Source organism: Chiroxiphia lanceolata, chromosome 28 (genome assembly GCF_009829145.1).
Source record: "Chiroxiphia lanceolata isolate bChiLan1 chromosome 28, bChiLan1.pri, whole genome shotgun sequence".
NCBI lineage: Eukaryota > Metazoa > Chordata > Aves > Passeriformes > Pipridae > Chiroxiphia > Chiroxiphia lanceolata.
Window position 1 is genome coordinate 5,341,081 of NC_045664.1, and position 23,163 is coordinate 5,364,243.

The 23,163-nt window shown below is 52.6% G+C and overlaps 1 protein-coding gene across 7 annotated transcripts; it reads right to left on the minus strand.

The window, feature by feature from the left end:
* Window positions 1–1,489: 1,489 nt before the first annotated feature.
* On the minus strand, window positions 1,490–23,026 carry KANSL3 (KAT8 regulatory NSL complex subunit 3). 7 transcript variants are annotated; one of them, XM_032712794.1, is made up of 21 exons: window positions 22,742–23,026; window positions 21,309–21,479; window positions 20,039–20,129; window positions 19,233–19,418; window positions 18,976–19,107; window positions 18,437–18,553; window positions 17,835–17,936; window positions 17,648–17,719; window positions 16,790–16,864; window positions 16,065–16,222; window positions 15,403–15,466; window positions 14,550–14,750; window positions 13,892–14,045; window positions 12,579–12,656; window positions 9,856–10,044; window positions 8,210–8,282; window positions 7,055–7,203; window positions 6,265–6,377; window positions 5,527–5,746; window positions 5,048–5,181; window positions 1,941–2,052 (listed from the first exon to the last, which is right to left on the minus strand). In XM_032712794.1, the coding sequence occupies exons 1-21, from the start codon at window positions 22,984–22,986 to the stop codon at window positions 2,050–2,052; spliced, it is 2,727 nt and encodes a 908-aa protein (XP_032568685.1). In that variant the 5' UTR covers window positions 22,987–23,026; the 3' UTR covers window positions 1,941–2,049. The 7 variants fall into 7 exon arrangements, with proteins under 7 accessions (XP_032568689.1, XP_032568685.1, XP_032568684.1 ...); XM_032712793.1 differs by having other exon boundaries at window positions 13,892–14,048; XM_032712795.1 differs by lacking the exon at window positions 12,579–12,656 and having other exon boundaries at window positions 13,892–14,048.
* Between the last annotated feature and the right edge of the window lie 137 nt (window positions 23,027–23,163).

Genomic DNA, 23,163 nt, shown 5'->3' on the forward strand with positions numbered 1-23,163 from the left:
TGTTCCCAGGCAGCACTGATCACTCCATGATGTTGGAGGCTCTTTGGGAAGAGCACCATGGACTCAAGCACTCCTGGATCCTCCATGGGAAGTTTTACACACCCCAGTTTGGGAGCAAGGATATGGCCACAGGGCTCCAGTTGTCCCATCAAGAGCTTGTCACACCTGGGAGTGAGGCCACCAGAGATACCACATCCCTAAAAATGTCTCAGCCTTAGAAACTGTGGCTTCAGGCCTGGAAAAAAGTTGAGGTGCTCGAAACCACAGCAGTGACAGCAAACCCTCATTGTGTTTGTGGGGATGCTAGAGAAGATCAAAGCTCATCCCAGATGTTTTCACCATCAGCTTGGAGAGAAGGTTCTATGTTTGGTGGAATCCATCAGCAAACTTGGGCTCAAGCTCATCCCATACCCACAACTTTTCCTGTGGGAAATTTTGCCTGGGCTGAACTCAGATTTTTGGCTAAGTAAAATCTTACCCTTTTTTTCCCTAAAAGCCCAGGGAAAAGGGAACACCAGGTCCAGCAGAGTCTGGGATGGTGGCAAAGCTCAGCATCCTCAAAAATGCTGCTCCTTGTCACCTGGTGTGTGAGAGGCTGCACAAGTCCCTGGGAAGGATGAGGAAGTGAGCAGAGATTTCAGCACATTCCTGCCCTTGGATGGGCTGTCCTGGCTCCATGGGTCTCCATCTGATGGGAACTGTGCTCCCCAAAGGCATCTCAGCCAGCAAATGTTGCTTCATGGGAAGCAAAAGTCAAGGGCTTGGGGTGTAGCAGAGCCACGGCCTAGAATGGGGACATGGGGAGCGTTGAGATTATCCCAGAGATCCACAAAAGTCTCATCACAGCTGGTGGTTCAAGCTCAAGGTGTCTGATGGAAACGCAGCTGTAAAGGCTGTCAAGGTTCAGGGCAGATCAAAGCTGAGCCTTTTTCAGGAAGTATAAATATTCCCAAAAGCAGGACGAATCAGCTGAGTCTTCTATCCAGAGGTGGGAAACCCTGTGGAGGAGACTGAGGGCAGAGCTCATTGGGGGCAGCTCTGACTCTGCTTCCTGTGACCAGTGACAGGACCCTGGAACGGCTGGAGTAGTGTCAGGGCAGGGTTAGGCTGGATATCAGGAAAAAGTTCTTCCCCCAGAGGGTGGCTGGGCACTGAAGAGGCTCCCCAGGGCAGTGGTCACAGCCCCAAGGCTGCCAGAGCTCAAGGAGTGTTTGGACAATGCTCTCAGGGACAGGGTGGGATTGTTGGGGTGTCTGTGCAGGGCCCAGAGATGGATGGATGATCCTTCCTGCTCATGATTCCCTGATTCTATAAGGGAGGTACAGGAGGAGCTGCCCCCCTGCTCCCTGGACCCACAATGTAGATCCTTCCCTGGATCCATTCCTATTTTGTCCCTCCGTTTCTCTACAACTCCAGAAATCCACCCTCACCACAAGTTCCCCCCAGCTGCCTCTGGAGGGGCTGTGGCCACAAACTCAGCACAAAAGAATAAAAAAGGAAATTTTTATTAAACAATAACAAACCCAGAAAAACATCACTCCTCTGCCCAGGGGGCTGCTCCTTTCCCACCCCTCAGCCTTCCTGTGGGTCCCTGGGGTCCCTATGGCTGGTGGGTGATGCTGGAGGAGCTGTCCAGCCTGAGGATACGCACTAAGTGTCTGTTGGCTTGAGCCTCCCTGGGGTGGATGATGGTGCTGCCGTTGTCCACCATGAGGGGAGCCCTCCCCAGGGTCTCCAGGGGCCCCAGGACGTGGCTCTTGGCTAGGCTGACCCTCTCCCTGAAGTGTCCTAGGGCCCTGTCACCCTTCCCTAGGGTCAGGAGGAGCATCCTGGAGGGGCTTTGCAGGGCAGGTCCCACCTTGGGGTGCACCAGGGTGGCAAAGAGGAGGGCACCAGTGGAGGAGGAGGAGGAGGAACAGAAAGAGGAGGAAGGCTGGATGCCCAGCAGTGTGAGGGGCATGGCAGGAGCCTCACTCATCCCAGGCTTGGTGAGAGCTGAGAGCCTGGCGGCTGACATGACGTAGAGGGTCTTCATGGGGCTGGTGGTGGTCACTGTGGAGAAGGGGAGAGGATCAGCAGTGGGGGACACGGTGCTCACCCTGGGAGCTGATGGGAATTGTGCCCCCCAAAAGCATCTTGGCCATGAAGCAAATGTTGCTTCATGTGAAGCAAAAATCAAGGGCTTGAGGTGCAGCTGAGCCAAGCCTGGGATGGGGACATGGAGAGCACTGGGATTATCCCAATGCTGCACCCTTCAGCTCTTCCAGACTGAACAGAAGGACCTGGCCTGGTCCAGTCTCCAGAGTGAGACCCCAAAACAAACCCGAGCGCTGGCACAACCCAGGCAGGGAAACCAAAACAACGAAAACTGGCACCACTCTACTCCCAGACCACTCAGATTCCCCAAGGAAACCTCCCTGCTCAGATCCCCCAAGGATCATTGCCTTTTCCAGAGTGGAATGTAATGGTTCTGACCATCTCTCCATCTCTGGCTGTCAGAGACATCACCAAGGTCTGGATTTTCCTGTAGTAAAGCAACAACGAGAGGCTCAGGAGTGATTCCCACCTGGTACAGACCCAACAATGACACCAGTGACACCAGCAGAAACTGGAACAGCCATACCATCCTCCACATCAGCAGCTATTCCCTCTTGCTTGTAAAAGATAAACTGACAAGAATCAGCTGGTCCCACAGCAGCAGGGGCCACCAGATGTCCAGTACTGGGACAGCTGGGAAGCTGGGATTTGTATCCCAAGATGGAGAGCTCCCAATACCTGGAATTCCCTCACCTGAGGGGTTCTTCATGTGCCTCTGGGTCTGTTTCATGTGCCTGACCTGTGCAGTCTGTGCTCTCCTGGCTGTCCTCCCAGTGCTGTGCTGACAATTCACACTCCAAAGTGGCTTTTCCAGCAGATATCCACCTTTTTGGATCGATTCCTCTGATCCAATCTGATTTCCTCCTCCACCACCAACCAGCAGAGCTCCAGCTCAAGTCTGAGCATCACCTGATGCCCAGGCAAGTCACACCTGGATTTTTCTGCCTTGTGCAGCAATTTTATGGTGTTCCCTTAGCTGTAATTAATATTCCTCCTCCCAGGAGCTGAAAGGGTGAGACTTCAGGATAAGAAAGGTGGTCTCACCTGCTTACAAGGGCTGAAATCATGACTCCTCATGCCCTCTGCAGGAGACCCCAAAACTCAGCCCAGATTTGCAGCTCCAGACTTGGCTGTGTAAATCTTGGCAGAAAACAGAACTGTGATCCAGCATCACCTCAGTCCCTGAAGCTTGCTCCCAGGGTGTCACCACAGTGCCAGAGGAAACCCACCCAACCCTTAAAGCCCCACAGAGCAGTTTCTTGAAAAGAGAAGCTGAAGTTTTAACCTGTATTTTCAGTGTAAAGCCACATAAAACACTCTTGTTTCTGCTCTCACAGGAAGCATTTGTACCAAACTCCACAGGGAGATTCCTGAATCTCCCACCTACTGTTTGATGCCTAGGGGGAAGGAAAGCTACCCCCTCAAAGTGCAGCTCAGATGCTTCAGGCACAGTTGAAATCCAGTTGAAATGGCTTCCAGCTTCCTGCAAAGGCCCAGCTGGAATTTCAAAGGGAACAACCAACAATAGCTCTGGCTACTGCTGAAAACACAAGAGTTTAAGCCCCCAGCATTATCCCCCAAAGCCTTTTGTAAATCCAGTCTGTTCCAGGAAGCCCTGGATTACGTAACCCTCTGCCTGCGCCAGAGGGACAGGGAGCTGATGTCAAGGGCTATAATTAGTTACAAAAACACACAGCTCACCCCATTTCCTGTAAAAGGCAGCTTTCAGTTTGCTTTTGAAGCAACTCTTACACCAGCCACACAATTAAGCCCTGCCTTCAACACACAAGCTCAGCATTGTAGGGAAAAGTCACAGCTCAGGATCAAATATCCACTTTCAAGTGGCACCACATAAAAAATTAACCCTTTCCTAAACCACTCAACCCTGGAGTCAATCTGTGTCATGTTCCATCACTTCTCCTGGGTATTTAGGGGGTCTCAAAGGTAACAAGGACATGAAGGGAAGCACAGCAGCTCTGATGTTTACTGAAAAGCACAAAAGCTGTTTCCCACATGGATGAGGAGTTTCAGACCTACACAAGTTACTCCCCTGGTGCTCAGGGGGGATCTGAGGGGCACCAGCTCGGGATTCTGAGCTCTGCCTTAGCCAGCTTCTAAGCTCAGCGACTGAAAGAAACTGAGAAGGATGCGGATGCTCCCAAATCAGCTTTAACCAGCAGTAAACCATGATTTTGCATGGGAACTCCCAGCAATGACAGATGCAATGTCAGCTCTAACAGGGCAACCAAAGGATTTCTGGCTGCTGCTCTTTGTACTCACCCAACTTCCATGCAAAGGCTTCACCTGAAGGGTAATTTTTATCTGGGGATTCAGTAACATGCTGATGGCAGTTTTCCAAGTCTAGCTGGAGATTCCCTTGGTGCAGTATTAGTGTGGGAAGGTTTAGATGGGATATTGGGAATTGTTCCCTGGGAGAGTGGGGAGGTCCTGGCACAGGTTGCCCTGCAAAAACCTTGGAGCTCTTTCCAGCGCCTAAAGGGCTCCAAGAGCTGGAGAGGGACTTGGGATAGGGCAAGGCAGAATGGCTTCCAATTGTCAGGGGGTAGGGTTAAATGGGATATTGGGAAGGAATTCTTCCCTGTGGGGAGGGGAGGGGGCGGGATGGAATTCCGAGAGAAGCTGTGGTTGCCCCTGGATTCCTGAAAGTGTCCAAGACCAGGCTGGATTGGGCTTGGAGCAAAACCAGTCCATGATTCTGTGATATCAAGCACAATCAACCCTAACACAGACATGATGATGACTTGGATCTTCTCAACCACCTCAGCAAATCACCAACTCCTCAGCAAATCACCAACTCATCACACCCAAGAGATGTGACCAAGAACACTTTCCCCACCACAGTCACACCTGCCCTTGGACTGCGACAGTCAGAAACAGCTCAGGTGAGCAGTGATGGACATGTTCTGTGGGGAAGGGTATCCCAGATTACCTGAGGGCCCTGTGTCTGCATGGGCTGCTCCTCCAGCTGGGGCTGGATCATCCCCATAGCCGCCTGGCTCAGGGTGCTCACACGGCTGGGCTGCCCTCGCAGGGTCACAGTGATGGTCGTGGGCGCCTTCAGGCCTGGAAAACACACATGGGAGATGTCCCTGAGACAGAGGGATTGTGGAAGCCACAATCAGCAGCTTGGGGGGCACCAGAAGCCTTTTCATCAGAGGCGGCTCCTTGGAAACTGCCAGCACATGTGGTTGTCCATAAGGAAAAAGGTTTGGGAACGCTGGTCTCAGGGTGCTCCAGGCACCTGGATCACCTTCCAGCCCCCCTTCTCCCTCACCCTCAGGGTGCTCCAGGCACCTCCCTGCCTCCTTATCCCTCACTCTCAGGGTGTTGGGGTGTTCCAGCCCAGTCCTTCCTTCTTCCTCACTCTCAGGGGTGTTCCAGATGCCTCCCTGCCCCCATGTCCCTCACCTGCTGCCTGGTTGGAGATCTGGGCCAGCCCTGGCAGGCTGCTGGCCAGCTTGGCCAGCCCCCCATTGGTCAGCAGCTGGTGGATGGCCGAGGGCTTCCCGCTGGCTGAGGCCCCCAGGGCCAGGGAGGTGGGCACAGGGATGGTGCGGACGATGGTGCCCGTGTCTGTGGTGATGGCACTGAGGCTCTGCAGGGCTGTGGGAGCCTTCACAGCTGAGCTCTGCAAGGACAAGCAGCAGCACTGAGCACCTGGAAGGAAAGGGGATGAGGCGGTGGCACAGCCTCTCCCTCCCACAGAAGCCAGAGGTGTTAGAGGTCATGGTTTTCCCACTTTTTTCTTGGTCACACGCAGGTCTAAATGCCAGTAAACTTATCCCTTCCAGTTTGCACATCTCATTTCGGCTTGATACTATGACTGGGAGAAACTGAGCCCACTCCAAATGAAGCCATGCATGAAATCACCTCACACTGAAGGGATGACCAGTACAGTGAGAGGTCACAGGTGTGTGCTTTCCCAGAATATCCAGGAGAATGATCCCTGATTCCTCTAAATCCATTCTCCAACTCAGCATTTTCTAGAAGGCTGCCTAGAAACACCTTCCCACAGACCCCTTCTCTAGACCTGTCACTGAGCCTCCCCTCCTCATCTCTCCTGGTCCTGGAGCAAACAGAGCCTTGTCCAAGTTCCCTCTAACTCCAGCCTGCACACAGCTTCCCTGTGGGATCTCCAGTGGATACCTGCACAGGTGGCCCAGCAGCAGCCATGCTGGCAGGGAGGGTGGATGTCTTGGTCCCAATGTCCTGCAGGCTGAAGCTCAGCCCTTGGAGCAGGCTGCTGGCAGATGCTGCTCCTAAAAAAGAAAAAAATCCAGGAAAAGAATCAAATCAGGCTTGGAGAATTCAGTAGCATGAAATTCCAGGTGTGTCCCATGGTTGGAAACCTGCTCTTTAACGAGCAGAAATCCGAGGTTGGTGGGAATCCTCCAAGCTGCTCTACACACATAGTGCCACATGTTTCATAGAATCATGGAATATCCTGAGTTGGATGATCCACAAGGATCATGGATCCAACTCCTGGCCCTGCACAGACACCCCAACAATCCCACCGTGTCCCTGAGAGCATTGTCCCAACACTCCTTGAGCTCTGCCAGCCTTGGGGCCACGACCAAACTCTGGGGAGCCTGTTCAGTGCCTAACCACCCTCTGGGGAAAGAACCTTTTCCCCATATCCCACCTAAATCCCCCTAGCACAGCTTCATTCCACTGCTACAGCTATAAATGGGGTCACCTTTGAAACTCAAGATGCAAGAAGAGGTCGGGTTTGGTGTTTCAAGGCATCATTACATACAAGTGATACAATTATCAGGTCAGCTGCTGCATCCCACTGCATCTTCCACAGCAAATCCCTACAAATCCTGCCTCAACCAGACCCAAAGCAACCAGGGAATGCAAGGAAGAGCCTCCACTGAGTGATTTTGAACCTAGTTTACCTTTTACCTTCCCAGGATAGACATGGGGAGGTGGATACCTTGGAGGGCACTGGCTGGCTGGGCCTGCAGGCCGTGGGTGCTGCTGGCCACCAGCCTGCTCTGCAGGGCATGGAATGCACTGGGAGCTGTGCTACTGGGAATTCCAGCTGGAGCGGGGCTTAGTGGCGCCTCTGCTGCTGAACTCAGCCTAAAAGAGAAGAAAGAGGCTCCCGTCAGTGACAAACCGCACAGGAACACAGATGGCACCGACCCAAACAACCAGCAGGACTCCTGGAGGAAGGGAGTTCAGCTACAAAAACCCAAAGCAAGAGAATCAGGGAATTGTTAAGGTTGTAAAAGGCCTTTAAGATCATCAGGTCCAAGGGAAGTTTCCCTGTTCCACTGCAGGAGCACCTGTGGCAAAATCCATGGATTTCCAAACTGGAAGGGCTTGTTACAAGCGTGCACCTCTCTGGGTCACCCTACATAAAAGTCGTTGACCCCAAAGCGATACTCTTCCTGTTTAAAACCTACTTTCTATTTAAAACAACTCTTCTCCTCTCCCAGATCACAGAATCTCAAAACATTTTGGGTCCCATTTGAGGGACCTCAAATCCAGTTCCACCCAGGGACGCCTTCCACCAGACCAGGTTGCTCCAAGCCCTGTCCAACCTGGCCTTGGACACTTCCAGGGATGGGGAATCCACAGTCTCTCTGGGCAACAAGATCAGTCAGAGTCTGGTTGCCCACAGCTTGGGTTTGAATTAGAAGGGAAAACAGGCATCAACATGAGATTCATCCCCCAATAGAAATCCCTATGGGCAGTTAATGACCTTCATGAGTCACTTTGAAGCTTTTCCCTGTCTTTGGGAAAATAAAAGCTTGACTGTCAAAAGGAATTAAGGGAAGGATTAAACACTGAATTTCTGCCAAAGCCACCCCAATCATTCAAAAAACAGATAACCTGAATTTGGGGAACTACATAAAACATAACCCAACAGCCACAATACCTTCTACTTCCACCCATTTCTGCCATTCACAGGCTCGACTCCCAGGTGGCAACGAGTTTTCAGGAGCCCAAAAGCCTCCTGCCACATGGCAGAACATTCCAGTGAGAAGCAAGAAACCAGAAAGTTCCATATGCAGGACTGCCCCTGTTGTGATGTTTCCTGTCGAAGAGACCCACAGCTCATAAATCCCAAATTCCCACTCACCTGGGGGTGGAGAGCAGCCCCGAGAGCTCCTTTGCTCCAGACACGGCCATGGGCACCGGCTTTCCGGAGACAACTGCAAGAGAAAAAGGACAATCCTCATTTTCCCTCCTCCACGGGGCTTTAGGGAATTTTTAGGGATCCCCCGCTCACACAAGTACCCATAGGCACGGCTGTGGGCTCATCCTGCCCCCAGAACATCTTCTCCAGGAAAAACACACATCCCAAAGAACAAAGTCCAATCAAAACTGCTGTGGAACGACAGCCAAGATTGAAGGAATCAGCTTCCAAAGTCTCGGGAATCTCAGCCCCTCGACACCAAATCCAAATCTCTCTCCTAAACATTGTCTCCACTAATCCCCTCCTAAGTTCATCATGGCACAGCTGAACCACCTCAATGGATTTTTGGGATCTGGCTGATGGATTTTGTAAGGATTCTTTAATTAAAGACACTTTACAAAATACACAGGGATGCGACGAGTCACGAGATTTGTTTATTGCGGTGTTTTTTGGGATACAACTGTGTTTGTCTTGTGCTTTCCTCCTGCTCACACCGGGTAAGAGGGAATTCTTGTTTTGGTTCATGTTTTACTTCTGTAATTCATTTCCTTTCTGTGAAAAGAAGTAAAGTTTGGAAAATTAAATAAAATAAAATAAAAAAAGACTCCAGAAAGCAGAGATTTTCAAAGCTGCCCGAAGATCAACTGTAACCTTCCAAAACGATGTGGATTTAGGTACTTTCACAGTTTAAAACAACTGTTAAATTAGCAAAGAGGTGCTTGGAAAGGAGCAGAATTATTTCTCAGCTTGGAAAAGCTCTGATTTCTGAGCAGAACGGAGCCACTTTCAGTCCATAACCTTATGGATCTGAAGCTCTGGCAGGAGGAAAACACACACTCCAGAAAAGAAAACATCCTTCAGGGTCACAGGGAACAGTAGCCAAAGCTTTTGGCCTCTCTTCCAAAGGCTCAAGGGGAAGAAGATGGAGCACATCACCTCTCCTTGGATACAGGATGTATTGTGGTGAGTCTTCCCAGATGCAGAGGTAGGAAAGCTGGGATTTTTATATGTGCGTCAACTGTGTGCTGTGCCAAGACTCCAGGCCCCACGGGGCTGAAGTGTCTGAACACACAAAGGTCTTCCAAAGGGAGGAACATGGTTGCCATCCCTAAAGCAGGAGCATATTCCAGGTGGGAAGAGCGGAACCAGAGATGCACCCGACCTACATGGAGCAAGGGGTCCAGCAGGACCAGCATCCTGCTTCCAGCAGCAGCTCCACACTCAGAGGAAGGAGGGAGTAAGACCAGAGGAAAGTGTAAAACCAGAGGAAGGTGTAAGACTACAGGAAGGTGTAAAATTCACCTCCTAGCTCCAGGCTACAGCCAAGCATTCTGCTGGAATGTGCAATTCCAATCACTATAGAAAACAGGCTCCTGCCAAGCCCCAACGTGTCACACTCCCCCAGCTGCCCCCAAGCCACTCACACCTCAAGCCACCACCTTTTCTGCAGCAAACTCCTCCAAAAATAGCAGCAATAGGTCAATAAATCACAGCTCCCTCCCCTCCCTGCAGGTGCCCCTGAGGGCAGGTCTGGGCACAGCCAGGGCCCTGTTTTTGGGTTAAGAAGCAGCTGTGCAGCCACAACTCACTTTCTGCCTGGGTGGTGAGGGCAGCTCCGGTGCCCATGGCAGCAGCATCCCCGTGGGAGACAATGGTCACCTTGATTTTGGCTCGTTTGGAGGATTTGGAGCACTGGGTCGGGCTGGGGGGCTGGTGCCTCTTCAGCTGCAAACGCACATCATCTTTCTCAGCCCCTTCCGAGGGCTCTGGCACCGGAACTGGGGGACACAGAAGGAGCTGTTTGAGCACCTCTAGGTCAGCGCTGCTCCTCTGGGCACAGGAGGGACACATGCCCATGCACACACCTCCTCAGCTCCCTCCATGTCAGCCTTGCCCACTCCCATGCACCTTGAACACGCTCTCCTTTCCACCTCAGCTGGCTCCTGCCTGTCCTGTGCTGAGTTAAGGCCAGGATTTGGCTTAAGCTACTCACAGGCTAAGGCAGGATGGGATGTAACATCTGTCTTGCCTCTGCAGAGAAGGGAAATGGATGTGGACAGTGATACCACACCTCCACATCAACACTTTTCATTTCAAAGTGTGGCACATCCAATTCCTGGCAAAAGGCCCCTCCAACATCCCTAATTTCCAGGTGAGGTGATCAAGGTGGAGACTTGCAGAGATGGTGCAGGATCAGAGCTTACCCTACTTGCTCCTCCAACACAGCCAAGGGATTTGCATACCTATTATTCTTCCTGGAGCTGGGCAGGTTTTTGGGAGGCACCAAGCAAAGCAGAAAAGGTGCAGCAACAAAGCCAAGCCCCTCAAAGCCCCACACTAGTACTTGGGGAGAAAACCCACATGTTGAGAGTTCTCTTCCACACCAATGTGTCATTTTGCTGCCACATCCTTGATGTGTCACATCCATTCCATCCCCCCTAAAGCATAAACTTCCCAGGGCCAAAGCCTGTGAAAAAGCACAGGGGACGCACAACAGCTCAGGAACAAGACATAGCCACGAGCTGCCACATCCTGCCCATCCAGCATCCCCTACGATCATCCAGTCCAGCCTGAAATGCTGGGAATTCCCTATATCCAGATGGTCCTGGGCATCCAAGCCATGTATTCCACAGCACAGAGGCCAAGATGTACATCCCTTTTTATCTATAAATATCCAGGTGCAGATATATTGTATAAAATAGATATAGACGTGTGTGTACATGTGTTTATACACTGTGTACCACCTACGCACCTCAGAACTGTGGATGTAGGACAGGATTGCAGTCAAATCCCAAAATTTCAGGCAACTCCAAGCATTTTGGGGCTGCTCTGGTCCTCAAGACAAGTGCCAAGCTTGCTGTCCTGCTCTCCATGGCTGGACCTGAGGCCTGTTCACTCATGCAACACTTCCATGCCTTTGCCCTCCTCCAAACATGCACCATCCAGACCCAGATGCATCCAGAGAGTCCTCAGAGCCGTGCACAGCCTGCAGGCCCCACAGCCCCACCCAAGGGCCACCAGCCAAGCAGGACAGTGAAAGGCACGTGCACAGGTGTCAGGTGTCCCTCAAAGCATCAACAAGCAGTGACCCAACGTCCCTCTGTGTTCCCACCACTCCAGGGAGGACCCTGTTCTTCCTTGTGGATCCATGAAGCTCCACCCCCCTTCCTGCCTCACATCTCAGGCATTAACAAGCCCAGAGATTTTAACTGGCTTTTGAAGTTATGAACAGACCCCCCCAGGCTTGTGCCAGGCTCTCCACAGCTCCCACCATCTGGGGATTCCCCTGCAGGGCTCCAAGTGTGCTCTCTCCCCTCATGGCACAGGGGAGAGCTCTAAGTGAGGCTCCAGGGAGAAAGAAACCCCTAAACCACGCTCAAGAGGGAAAGAAACCTTTCAAACCACCAGCCTGGGGCAATACCTGCCTCAGGGGTTGATTACCATGGTTGGAGAGTTAAAGGCAACAGCATTTGGGGTGGCAGAGGAACTGCTCACCCATGTCAGCTCTCAGCACCCTAATGGAGTACTGACATACTCATATGACACCACCACAGCCTCCCAAATCCTTGGATTTCCACTTTGCCTGCCCTCCTAACCCCAGATCCACACGTTCAGTCATTTGTGATGGTAAAACACATCTTCAGATACTATGGATTTCGCCCCTTGATTCCAAACCCTCAGAGCATGACACACTCAGTTACCTCTGTGCTCAACTTGAGAGACTCCAGGACTACGGAGCACTCACTTCCACATGTCTCCTGGTCCAGACAGTATTCCTCTCCCCGATCTATCACAGCTTCTCAAAGCCACCCCTCTCCCTGATCCATCACAGCTTCCCCCTCCCTGACCTCTCTGCTCTAATTCCCTCAGACCAAGCAAAGCTGCTCCATGTGTCCCTTCTGAGTCACTTGGTTGTCCCTTGTTTCTCTCCCACGTGTCTGGGATGCTCCACCACAACCACACATGGTCTCTTCAGGTTGATGTCCATGTCCCCTTCTCACCCCCAGCAAAGAAAAAGGGTTAAACTCGTGCACAAAGCTTTAGTCCATCAGAGCAAACCAGCTGCCAGACACTGCCTTTATCCACTGGAACAAGGAAGAGCTCGGGAAAAGTCATAGCTCCCAGGTAAAGTGGACCCTTGGCTCCAGCTCCAAATACAGCAAAGAGGAAGCAAAAAGCAGGGGGACAAGGGGACACGTTGGGCCACATCCCCAAATCAATGCAAGGGGAGAGGAAGATGATGGAAGAAGGGAGCAGAGACAGAGAGGAGGGAGATAGGAAGAGAGACAGCGGGAAGTGAGAGGATACTCACCAAAGAGACATGAAGAGGTGCCAGGAGGAAGAGCTTTCCTCACCAGCATGTTTTGTTTCAGAAAAGCAGCAAACTGAGCTGAAATGAATCAGAGAGAATTACAGGATCACAGGATCTCTGGAGGGGACAGGGAGCTCCAGGGACACCATAGACAGACCTCGGAGCAGAGACAGAGCTCTGGACATAACTCATCCAGCCACAGGCACAACGGAGACACAGCCACCTCCTCCTCATCCCACCTCTCACCTGGAGCCCTCTCCAGCCCCACAGCCACTGTGAAAAGGCCCTGGAAACAAGAGCAGGCCTGGCTGGAAGAGCACAGCTAAGCTTGGCTCAGTTGCACCAAGGAGCTGAGAGCAGCTGGGAGATGTGAGCCAGCACATCCCTGAGCAGCTCCAGCCAGGAGCAGCAGCATTGCTGACTAAACCAGAGAGCCGCGACACAGCCAAAGACCCAAAAAGACCCTCCTCCTGCCTCCCATGTGCTACCTGGAAACTGTTTCCCTCAGCTACAACAACAAAGGAATACAATCCTTCAGTCCATTGTCTGAGAAATTAAGGAAAATGCAAGCTTCAGCTTCCTCCTGGAGTCTATCCCTGAATTAGGAAAAGGCTTCAGAGGACGTGGAAGGTCACAGGAGACAACAATGAGCCTGTTCAGGTCTGCCCTGGGCAAAGAAATAAGGAGAGAAGGAAGGATGGAGAACTTGCCCAGGGATTTGCCAGGAGGATCCTCATCCACAAAACCACTTCCTACACTCCAGGCATTCACCACCACAATGAAGCTGCACAGAAAGGTTTTAAATCAACACTAACAGGACACAAAACTCCACAGGGTGGGTTCTTATTCAGAGTGGGTTTTCCACAGTCATTTACTGCAAGATCACTCTATAATTCCCTAAATCCCACAGTTTCAGTCTCAATTCAACAGCCTCAAACATCACCTGAGCATCTTTATTCTCTCCTGAGCACCTTCAGTCTCTTCCCAGGGAGCCTTCAAGGATTCATGACACTGGACAAGGGGCTCCCACTTCCAAAAGGATTAGAGCAAGGCTACAGAGGGATTTGATGAGCCAAAGTGAAAGTCCTTCCCATCCCCCAACAGCAGGAAGACTCCACAAACATAATTCCCAACATAATTCCAACCCTCCAATCCCTTCAGATGGCAGTGACAGGGACTGAGCTGGAGAAAAAGCTGCCACGGGGAGCTTGGAATTCAAGACAAGACTCGGAAGACAAAAACCTCCACACACTAGAACAGAAAAAGACCAAAAACCTGGACGCTAAAAGGGTGGGAAAGCTGCAGGGAATTACCTTGTGCCTGCTTGTGTGTCAGGACTGTGTCTGCCCTCGGCATCTGCCTCTTGAGGAGCTGTGTGGTGCCCACTGGGGGGGGCTTCTGGAGGGACACTGTGGCCACTTTGGTCTTGGGGCTGGAAGTGGGGCTGCTGGAGACGCTGGATAAGTCCTGTTGGAAGAGAGGGATACCTCTTATCCCAACGTTTCCTCAAGTCAGTCTTAACCCTGAGTGCCAGGAATCCTTCAGCTGGAGCACACCTATCTCTGAAGGTTCATTTGTCTTACCACAAGTCATTGGAACAATGGAATTGTTAGGGCTGGAAAAGACCTTTAGGATCATCAAGTCCAACCATAACCCACCACCACAGTCACCACTAAACACATCCTCAAGTGCCACAACCATGTGTTTTTTGAACACTTCCAGGGATGGTCACTCCACCACTGCCCTAGGCAGCCTCTTCCAATGCTTTACAACCCTTTCCATGAAAACTTTTTCCTAATATCCAATCTAACCCTCCCCTGGCACAACTTGAGGCCATCACTCCTCCATATCCTCTTACCTCCATCTTCAACACTAATCACAGCTCTCACCAAATATTTCAGTGGCACAGAGGTACCTCTTTACACAACCTCAGCCTTTCCCAGCTGGAATTACCCTGGGAAAAGCTCCCACCTCTGATCCTGAGGGCGAGGCTGGCACTTTGGCTGCGGGGGAGGTAGGTCTGCTGTTCCTTTCTGGCAAGTCAAAGGACAGATCCCTCCTGGTGGAGTCACGGGGCTTTTTCTTCTTCTCAGCATCCAGGTCCCGGGGGTCGGAGCCCGAGTGGCTCTCGGCTCGGGTCAGCACTCCAGTCAGGAAGTCAGCTATCTCATCCTAGGGAGGAGGGAATAAATAGCTGGATTAAGAGGTGGGCAGGTCTCTAACAATGGATCTTCACAGTTTGAAGCAAAGGAGCAATAAGATTCCCAAAAAGATAAATGGATAAGGCTCTGTAGGTTTGATATTCCGCAGGAAGAATCCCTAAAACCTCACAGACAGACCCAAGAATGAGACTCCTGAAGGGACAAATGGATAAGGCTCTAGAGGTTTAATATCCTGCAAGAAGATTCCCTATGAACTCACAGACAAATCAAAGAATGAGATTCCCAAAGGGACAAATGGATAAGGCTCTGGAGGTCTAATATTCCACAGGGAGAACATCTAAAACCTCACAGACAGACTCTGGTTTTCTCATTAAAACTCACACCCCGCTGATTTCGGACACCTGGGAGAGAAATATGATGGTTTCTTCAAACTCCCCAAAAATACCACCTGCGTTCCTTGAGAGACTTAGGAAACTGCTCCTTGTTTAAGGTGCACCACCAGGAATCTCACATCTCTACCGAAACAGCCACTTCCAAATTCCCCTCAGGAGACAGATTCCCTTCAATCCAACCAATCCTGGCTGGAACCTTTGGGCATTGAGACATTTCGGCAGGGATTACCCCTTTTTTTGGAAGTGTGAAGGGAAGATTCCCATGGTTACCTGGATGCACCTGTCCACCATGCTCTGGGTCAGGCCTTCTGACTTCTTTTTGGCTTTGCTTATCCTGGGAAATAAAAACAGATGGAAATCAACATGTTTGGTTTTCCACTTCCATGCTCACAACATCCTCACCTGAGAGAAAGATTCAAGTGACACAAGGTGGGTCCCTTATCCAGTTACACACTGAGTAAGGCCTGAGTAAGAGCCTTCATGTCACAACCCAAGAGCACCAACTACTGGAAGGATGAGATTAATCCCTCAGAAGTGCCAAGACAAACTTTGAGGAAAAATATCCAGCATCCCAAAGCATTTGCCAAAGCAAATCTGACACTTGAGAGCTCTTTCTCCAGACCCAGCGTCAGAATTTTATGTTTCTTTCTTTCCTCTCCTTTACTGATTTTTCCCACTAGAGATTTCTGATTCATACGATGCTCTAAAACCTGATCTGTGCTCTGGGCCCAGCTCTAGATCAGGCAACCCCATTCCCATACACAACTGGCTCAGCTTTTTGGTGCAATTATTCCAAACTCACCCAAGTATGGAGCATTTTCATGCCATTCCTACTTAGTTCCAGTACCAAATCTGGGGTTTATTTACACAGCACGCCCAGATGTTGCCCAGAATTCCTGGGAAAAGAGAGTATCCACCTGACAGGGTGTTACCTGAGATTGTCATCTGCTCCCCCCACCACCACCATGCTGTTGTCTGCTCGGATTTTCTCCCGGAAATCCTCCATGGCTTCGATGTTGCACTGCAGGGAATTCTGCCCAATGACGAAGAGGACGGGGGTCTTCATCTCCAGGAGGGGGTCATCAACATCCTGCAAGAGCACAGGGAATTGCAATCTGGAAGGGCTGAGCCAGGATGAAGAATCTTTGGAGCTGAACACCTAAAGAGGCACTTGGGGTTAATCCCGATGGGACTGACAGCTGTACTGAGTCCAGATGAAAACTGCTCCAGCAAACACCTCCCAGATGGATTTCCAACACCCTCAGAATTAGCCACTGCATTTGCACAGCTCTAATTATTCCCAAGCCAGTCACACACTGCTCAGCTCATAAAGGAATAAACCAGCTCTGGTGCCAAATGATACAGTTAATGAGGGACCCAGGGCATGGTTAATGAGGGATCTACACGTCCAGCAAAAACAGGTCACAGCCGAGACACGCACAGATAGCACCTCTCACACCTGCTATTGCATCAGGAATCCCACCAGGAATGCAACAGTCCCTACTCTAAATGCAACACCTCTTTCAAAGACAAATCACACAGATATTCTGCAAAAAAGATGCCAATTTCACTGGACTTCCAAGCCTGATTCCATGAAACAATGTAGGGAGGTTTAAAGAAAAGTACAGTTCTTTCAACAGCTCCACCTGGTCCTTACCCCTCTGGGGCCATCCACGGTGAGCAGTGGGAATCCAAGGCACACAACGGCAGTGACATATTCCATCACTGAAACCTGAGCAGAAAGAGCAGCACTCAGCATTCTCACAGCACAGAGCATCCCAGGAGCAAAAGCTGCTGTGCCAGGCACAGAAACACTTTCCATAGCTACACTTGGCTTTGGAGATCAAAAGAGTGATTAGAAAATGTTAAATGACTCAAGTTGCTAATGGCCCACAACCACAGACTGGTCAAAAGCAGGCCACAGAAAGAGGAAAGGGACAAGGAGAACCCATCAAGCGTAACAGCCTCTCAAATCCATCTCTGAACTGAGGCTGCCAAGTGGGCTCTGGGAGAATCACAGAACCCTGGAAGGATTTGGGTTGGAGGAGCCTTAAAAGGCCATCCAGTCCCATGGGCAGGGACACTTTCCACTAGACCAGGTTGCTCCAAGCCCGCTCCAACCTGGCCTTGAACACTTCCAGGGATGGGGCAGCCACAGCTTCTCTGGGAATTCCATCCCAGCTCCTCATCACCCTCACAGGGAGGAATTCCTTCCCAATATCCCATCTAATCCAGCCCTCTGGCAGTGGGAAGCCATTCTGCCTTGTCCTGTCCCTCCATCGCTTGTCCCAAGTCCCTCTCCACCTCTCTTGGAGCCCTTTCAGGCACTGGAAGGGGCTCTCAGGTCTCCCTGGAGAGGTCTTCTCCAGGCGAACAGCCCCAGCTCTCCCAGCCTGGCTCCAGAGCAGAGGGCATCCATCCCTTGGAGCACCTCTGCAGCCTCCTCTGGAGCTGCTCTAACAGATCCATATCCTTCTTGTGCTTCCTTGACGACGTAAAGGAATCAGGTACTCACGTGACAGGCCACCAAGGCACCCGTGTTCCACCCGATCAGGATGATCTGCTTGTGAGAGAAGTGGTTGTGAATCTATAGGAGACAAAAACACAGGGATGCAGAAGCAGAAGCACAGCACCTCCAGAAATGGGAATAAGGTCAATGGGAGAACAAAGACTCCCTTATAAACCCGTTACCTCTCCCTCACCTCTGCCACTTTGCTCCTCACAGCCCCAATCATGTGCTCCAGACACTGCAGCACTCCTACCCCACTGCCATTGTTCAGCAGGGAGGTGGCAATGGGAATCACCTGCCAACGGAGAGGGAAAATCAGGAATTAACCAAGGCCTTACTGAGGACAGCAGGTGCCGACAACAATTAGCACAGAATGGAGCCCATTTTACACATGAACTCATGCTTTCTCTCCTTCTTTACCCTAGGATTCATTTCTAGCTACTAAAACCACGTAAATGGAGAACTCCCCATGGGTTCCCAACAGAAAACATCTCCCCTCACTCCAGTGTATCAAACACACTCATTAGGAGATGAGTGAGCAGCTCCATAGCCAAGAGGACTAACATGACCTCCAGTCTCCCTTCTCCAACCCCTTCCTACCAGAAACCTCATCAATCCTTAATAACAGTATCAAAAAAACCTCAAACACATTGGATTTGGGCAAATCCATTCCTATGCAGTCTCCAATGGCAAACCCTGAAGCTGCAAGCATCAGCCTTTGCTTTCCGAGGATTTTGGTGCACCAAAGGCTTCTGGAAGCAGCTCTGTCCTTCCCCCAGAGCCGAGCCCACACACCTTTCCCAGGCAGGAGAGCTGTGACTGCCAGAAGCGGTGCCGTCGGGAAGCGGGGAACATGGAGTTGGCAGGGCCAGAGGAAGCGATGAGGATGAGAGGGGAACCAGGCAACTTGCTCTGCAAAGTTCAACAAGAGACCTGTCAGGGAGAGCAGCTTCTCTGGAGGGACCTCACTGCCTGCCTGGCCTGCATAGGGAAGCAGGAGGGACCTTGCACAGCTTGTTAAGTGATTGTTTTCCCAAGCCAAAGTTTGGGACAGTCCGAATGTGCCCAACAGGAGGACTCCCTGTCATTGAGAAAGTCAAAACCATGGGGAAAAGAGCCCAGGGAGAAGACAGAGGTGGAAAGGAGTATGAATTTCCCAAGCCAAAGCTCCCTTGGGATAGCCCAGGGGGAACATGCCCAACAGAAGGACTCCCCATTACTGAGCAAGTCTAATGCGGGGGAAAGAGCAGAGAAGACAGAAGAGGTAGAAGGAAGAGGAAGAATAAAGTTGATGTGGGACCTCTCGCTCCCCACAAGCCCCCAGAGGCACTTACTGGTTTATTATGGGACAGGACACCCACTGCTGGGTCCCAAGGCCTCTTGAGCAGCAGGGACAAAGCCTCAGCCCCAGCTGCTCCTGTCTTGGCCGTGGAAGAGAGCAGCATCCTGTCGATCAGTGTGGGGATCTGAAACCAGAGGCCAGGAGGGACTGAGAAAACACACACAAAACAAGGGATAACAATTCCATCTGCGAGCTGGATAAAGGGAGAAGGTCATCCACGACAGCCAAGTCTCCCACTGCTTTTATCACCTTTCCTTTCAGGGTCTGCAGAGCATCCAGGTATGCGGCCAGCACGGGCAGGCTGAGGGTCTCCACCAGTGTCGTGTGGAGCCACTGGATAAGTTTGGTGTCCCAGTTCACACTGGCCAGGGCCTGGCGCACCCTCCGGGCACATTTATCCACCGCTATCCTCCTCAGGACAGGCTCATTGCAAGCCTGGAGACCAGGAAATCCAAAAGGAACAGTTATGAGGAAAATCAAGCATGTCACATGCATCCTGATCCATAGGGAAGTGTTGGCTTGGGCAGCCCTAAGACCCCTGGAAGCAAAGCCCAACATCTGGCCGTGAGGACTAAACCCGTCCTTGGAAGTCAAGTGGAGGCTGAGGGGAGCCCTCCCAGAAAGTCAAAACTTCCTCCCGAGGGGCAGCTCTGATCTCTGCTCTCTGTGACCAGTGACAGGACATGAGGGAACGTGCTGGAGCTGTGTCAGGGGAGGTTTAGGTTGGATATTAGGACAAGGTTCTTCCCCCAGAGGGTGGTTGGGCACTGAAGAGGCTCCCCAGGGCAGTGGTCACAGCCCCAAGGCTGCCAGAGCTCAAGGAGTGTTTGGACAACGCTCTCAGGGCCAGGGTGGGATTGCTGAGGTGTCTGTGCAGGGCCAGGAGTTGGATCAATGATCCTTGTGGGTCCCTCTCAACTCAGGATATTCTGTGATTCCACAAAAATCATGGCTCAAAGAAGCCCAGAGCTGCCTGTTCCTTGAGGCTACATGATCCAAAGGCCAAGACTTCCATCCTGGCTTTGCTGAGAAGGACAGATAACAACAACTCTTACCCCCTCATTGGCCAGGCGAGCCAACCTGTCCGACTGCAGCGCTTTGTGGATCTTGTTAAACAGCTTGTTCTGGGCCATGGTCCACCCTGTCCTGTGGGGAGAGACACACAGGAGCTGTCACACACACGCCTGGGGCCTGAGAGCTGCTGTCCATAAAACAACCAAATTCCTCCTAATGTTAACACTGTGGGCTGGAGGGTTCCACAGGGTGAAATTTATGCACATCCTCATTTTCTTTGACATTGGAACATGGTTGAACTGAGGATCTACGTGTAATCCAATGACTCCCCAGATCCCTGCCTGTGCTGGGCATTGCTGAGGCTCCTCCAATCCTGGGGACAGTTCTGGGCCCTCACCTCAATACAGACACTGAGGGGCTGGAGTGTGTCCAGAGAAGGGAATGGAGTGGGGAAGGGGCTGAAGGAGCTGGGAAGGCTCCATCTGGAGAAAAGGAGGCTCAGGGGGGACCTTCTTGTTCTCTGCAACTCCCTGACAGGAGGGTGAAGCCAGGGGGGGCCAGGCTCTGCTGCCAGGGAACAAGGGATAGGATGAGAGGAAACGGCCTCAAGCTGTGCCAGGGGAGGGTCACGTTGGATACTGGGGAAATTCCTTCACGGAACAGGCCATTCAGCCCTGGCACAGGGGTGGAGTCCACACCCCTGGGAGGATTTAACATCCCTGTGGATGTGGCACTTGGGAACACAGGTTTGTAGTGGCCTTGGCAGTGCTGTGGAATGGGTGGACTCAATGACCTTAAAAATTTGGCTTTTCCAACCCAAATGAGTCTATAGATCTGTACATCACTCTATGACTCACTGTTCCAACCTCCCCTGAATACATGAGATGGATTCATGGGATGGACATCTGGAGGAATTTCTTAACAGAAAGGGTGGTCAGGCACTGGAAGCAGCTGCCCAGGGAGGTGGTGGAATCCCCATCCCCAGAGGTGTCCAAGGAACAACTGGACGTGGCACTCAGTGCTCTGGGCTGGGTGACAAGGTGGGGATCGGGCACAGGTTGGACTCAATGACCTCAGAGGTCTTTTCCAACCTTAATGATTCTGTGATGCCACGTGGGAGAGGTTCACCATCTGGGCCACCCCCCACCATCACACTCAGATTTCACAGCAGCCAGATGAGTTTGGACATAAAAATCCATTTTCCTTGAACATAGCTCAGTTCAGTAACATCCCTGTGTGTCCAGTCTCACCAAAACCCTCCCAGCACTCCAGGGGGTGCCAGAATTCCCTGTCCCTGCTGTCCCTGGGTACCTGTTGACGTGCTCCTCCCAGTCATCAGGGGGTGGAGGTGCATCAGCATCAGTGCGTGCGAACATGACGTGCCTCTCGCACTCGTTCATCACACTCCGGGCCTTCTGGTTGTCGTACAGGGGTACCGGGGTGGGCGTCACTGTCTCCACGTCAATTGGCATGTCGGCCTCCCTGCCAGGGAACGAGGGTTTAGAGCAGGGACGGATTTAGAACAGGGATGGGTTACCCTGGGCTCTGCTATGGTGGGCACTGAGATTCACGGACCCTGTTACTCCTGATCTGTGCCCTGGCAGCCCCCTGGATTCCAAACTAAGCTTCCCTGGATGCCCAAACCAAACCCCTGCACCCCCAAACCAAGCCTATCCTGGATCCCAAACCAAGCCCCTACACCCCCAAACCAAGCCCTTGTGCCCCCAAACCAAGCCTATCCTGGACCCCAAACCAAGCCACCTGGGCCCACAAACCAAGCTCTCTGGATTCCCAAACCTGCTCTTGTCTTCCCAGGCCCACATTCTCCCCTTCCCTCAACAGCCTCTCACAGATCCCTCAGGGCCTGTCCTGCTCCTCCCCTCAGGCCCCCCAAAACTTCCCCCATCCCATGGGACCACTCACATGACCCTAGCCCTACACAGGCCCCTCAGCTCCCCCTCACAAACAACACAGGCTCCCCTCACAGCCCCCACCTGCCCCACAGGTCCCTCAGGACCCCTTACAGCCTCTCACCCCAGAGGACCCCCCCTACCCACCCCACAGTCCACCCTGGGACCTCAGGGTGCCCCCACCCTTCTGCTCCACAAACCCCACACTACCCCCCAGGACCCCCATTCTTCCCTCATACCCCCCAGCCCCATACTGTCACCTCACAGCTCCTCTTCCCACCTCACAGCCCCTCAGGACATGCTCTCAGCCCCTACACAGGTTCCTGATCCCAACAGTCCCCCCAGACCCACAGGAGCCCTGACTCCCCTCACAGCCCACCCATCTGTCACTCAAGACCCCCACAAGCTCCTCAAGACAAGCTCCCAGCCCCTAGGGAGGTCCCTGAGCACCCCTTCCCCTCTTCTCATCGACTCCCCAGCCCCACACAGCTCTCTCTTGACACTCAAAACCCCCACAGGTTCCTCAACCCCCCAGTCGCCTCAGGATTCTCACAGGCCCCCTCACAGGCCCCCCTCACAGCCCCCCACCTGCCACTCAGAGTCCCCCTGGCCCTTCTCCCTCCTCTCGCAGGCCCACTCAGCTCCCTCAGGACCACCCACCCGCTCCTCACAGCCCCACCACCTGCCCCTCAGGACCCCCCTGGTCACCTTCAGACCCCTCACCCTCTTCTCTCAAGACCCTCCTTCCCCGCAAGCCCCCTCAGCCCCTCAGGACACACCCACAGACCTCCCCCTCTCCCCTTCAGTCCTCCCCTCAGCCCCTCGGTGTCTCACGGGGCGGTGCCGAGGTGCCTGCGGGGTGTGATGAAGAGCAGTCGGGCGGGCCGGGCCGCGCTGGCATCGGGGTGCGCGCTCCAGGGCTTGGCGTAGCTGTGGTCGAGGCACACGAGGTCCAGCTCTCGCTCGTGCGCCGACAGCTGCAGCAGCAGCGACGTACCCATCCTGCGGGCCGACCACTGCAGCTCCCGCTCCCTGTCGTGCTCCCTATCGCGATCGCGGTCCCCGCAGCGTTGCGACATGGCGGGAGCGCTCCCCCCCTCCCGCCGCACTACGCGTGCGCGGGGCGCATCCCCGTCCCGGATCCTCAGCGCGCGTGCGCGGGGCGGGACGAGGATATCCTGAGGGGGATGAGGGAATCTGGGAATATCCCAGTTAGGGAGGGACCTCCAGAGATCGTGGGATGGCCCGAGTGGGAA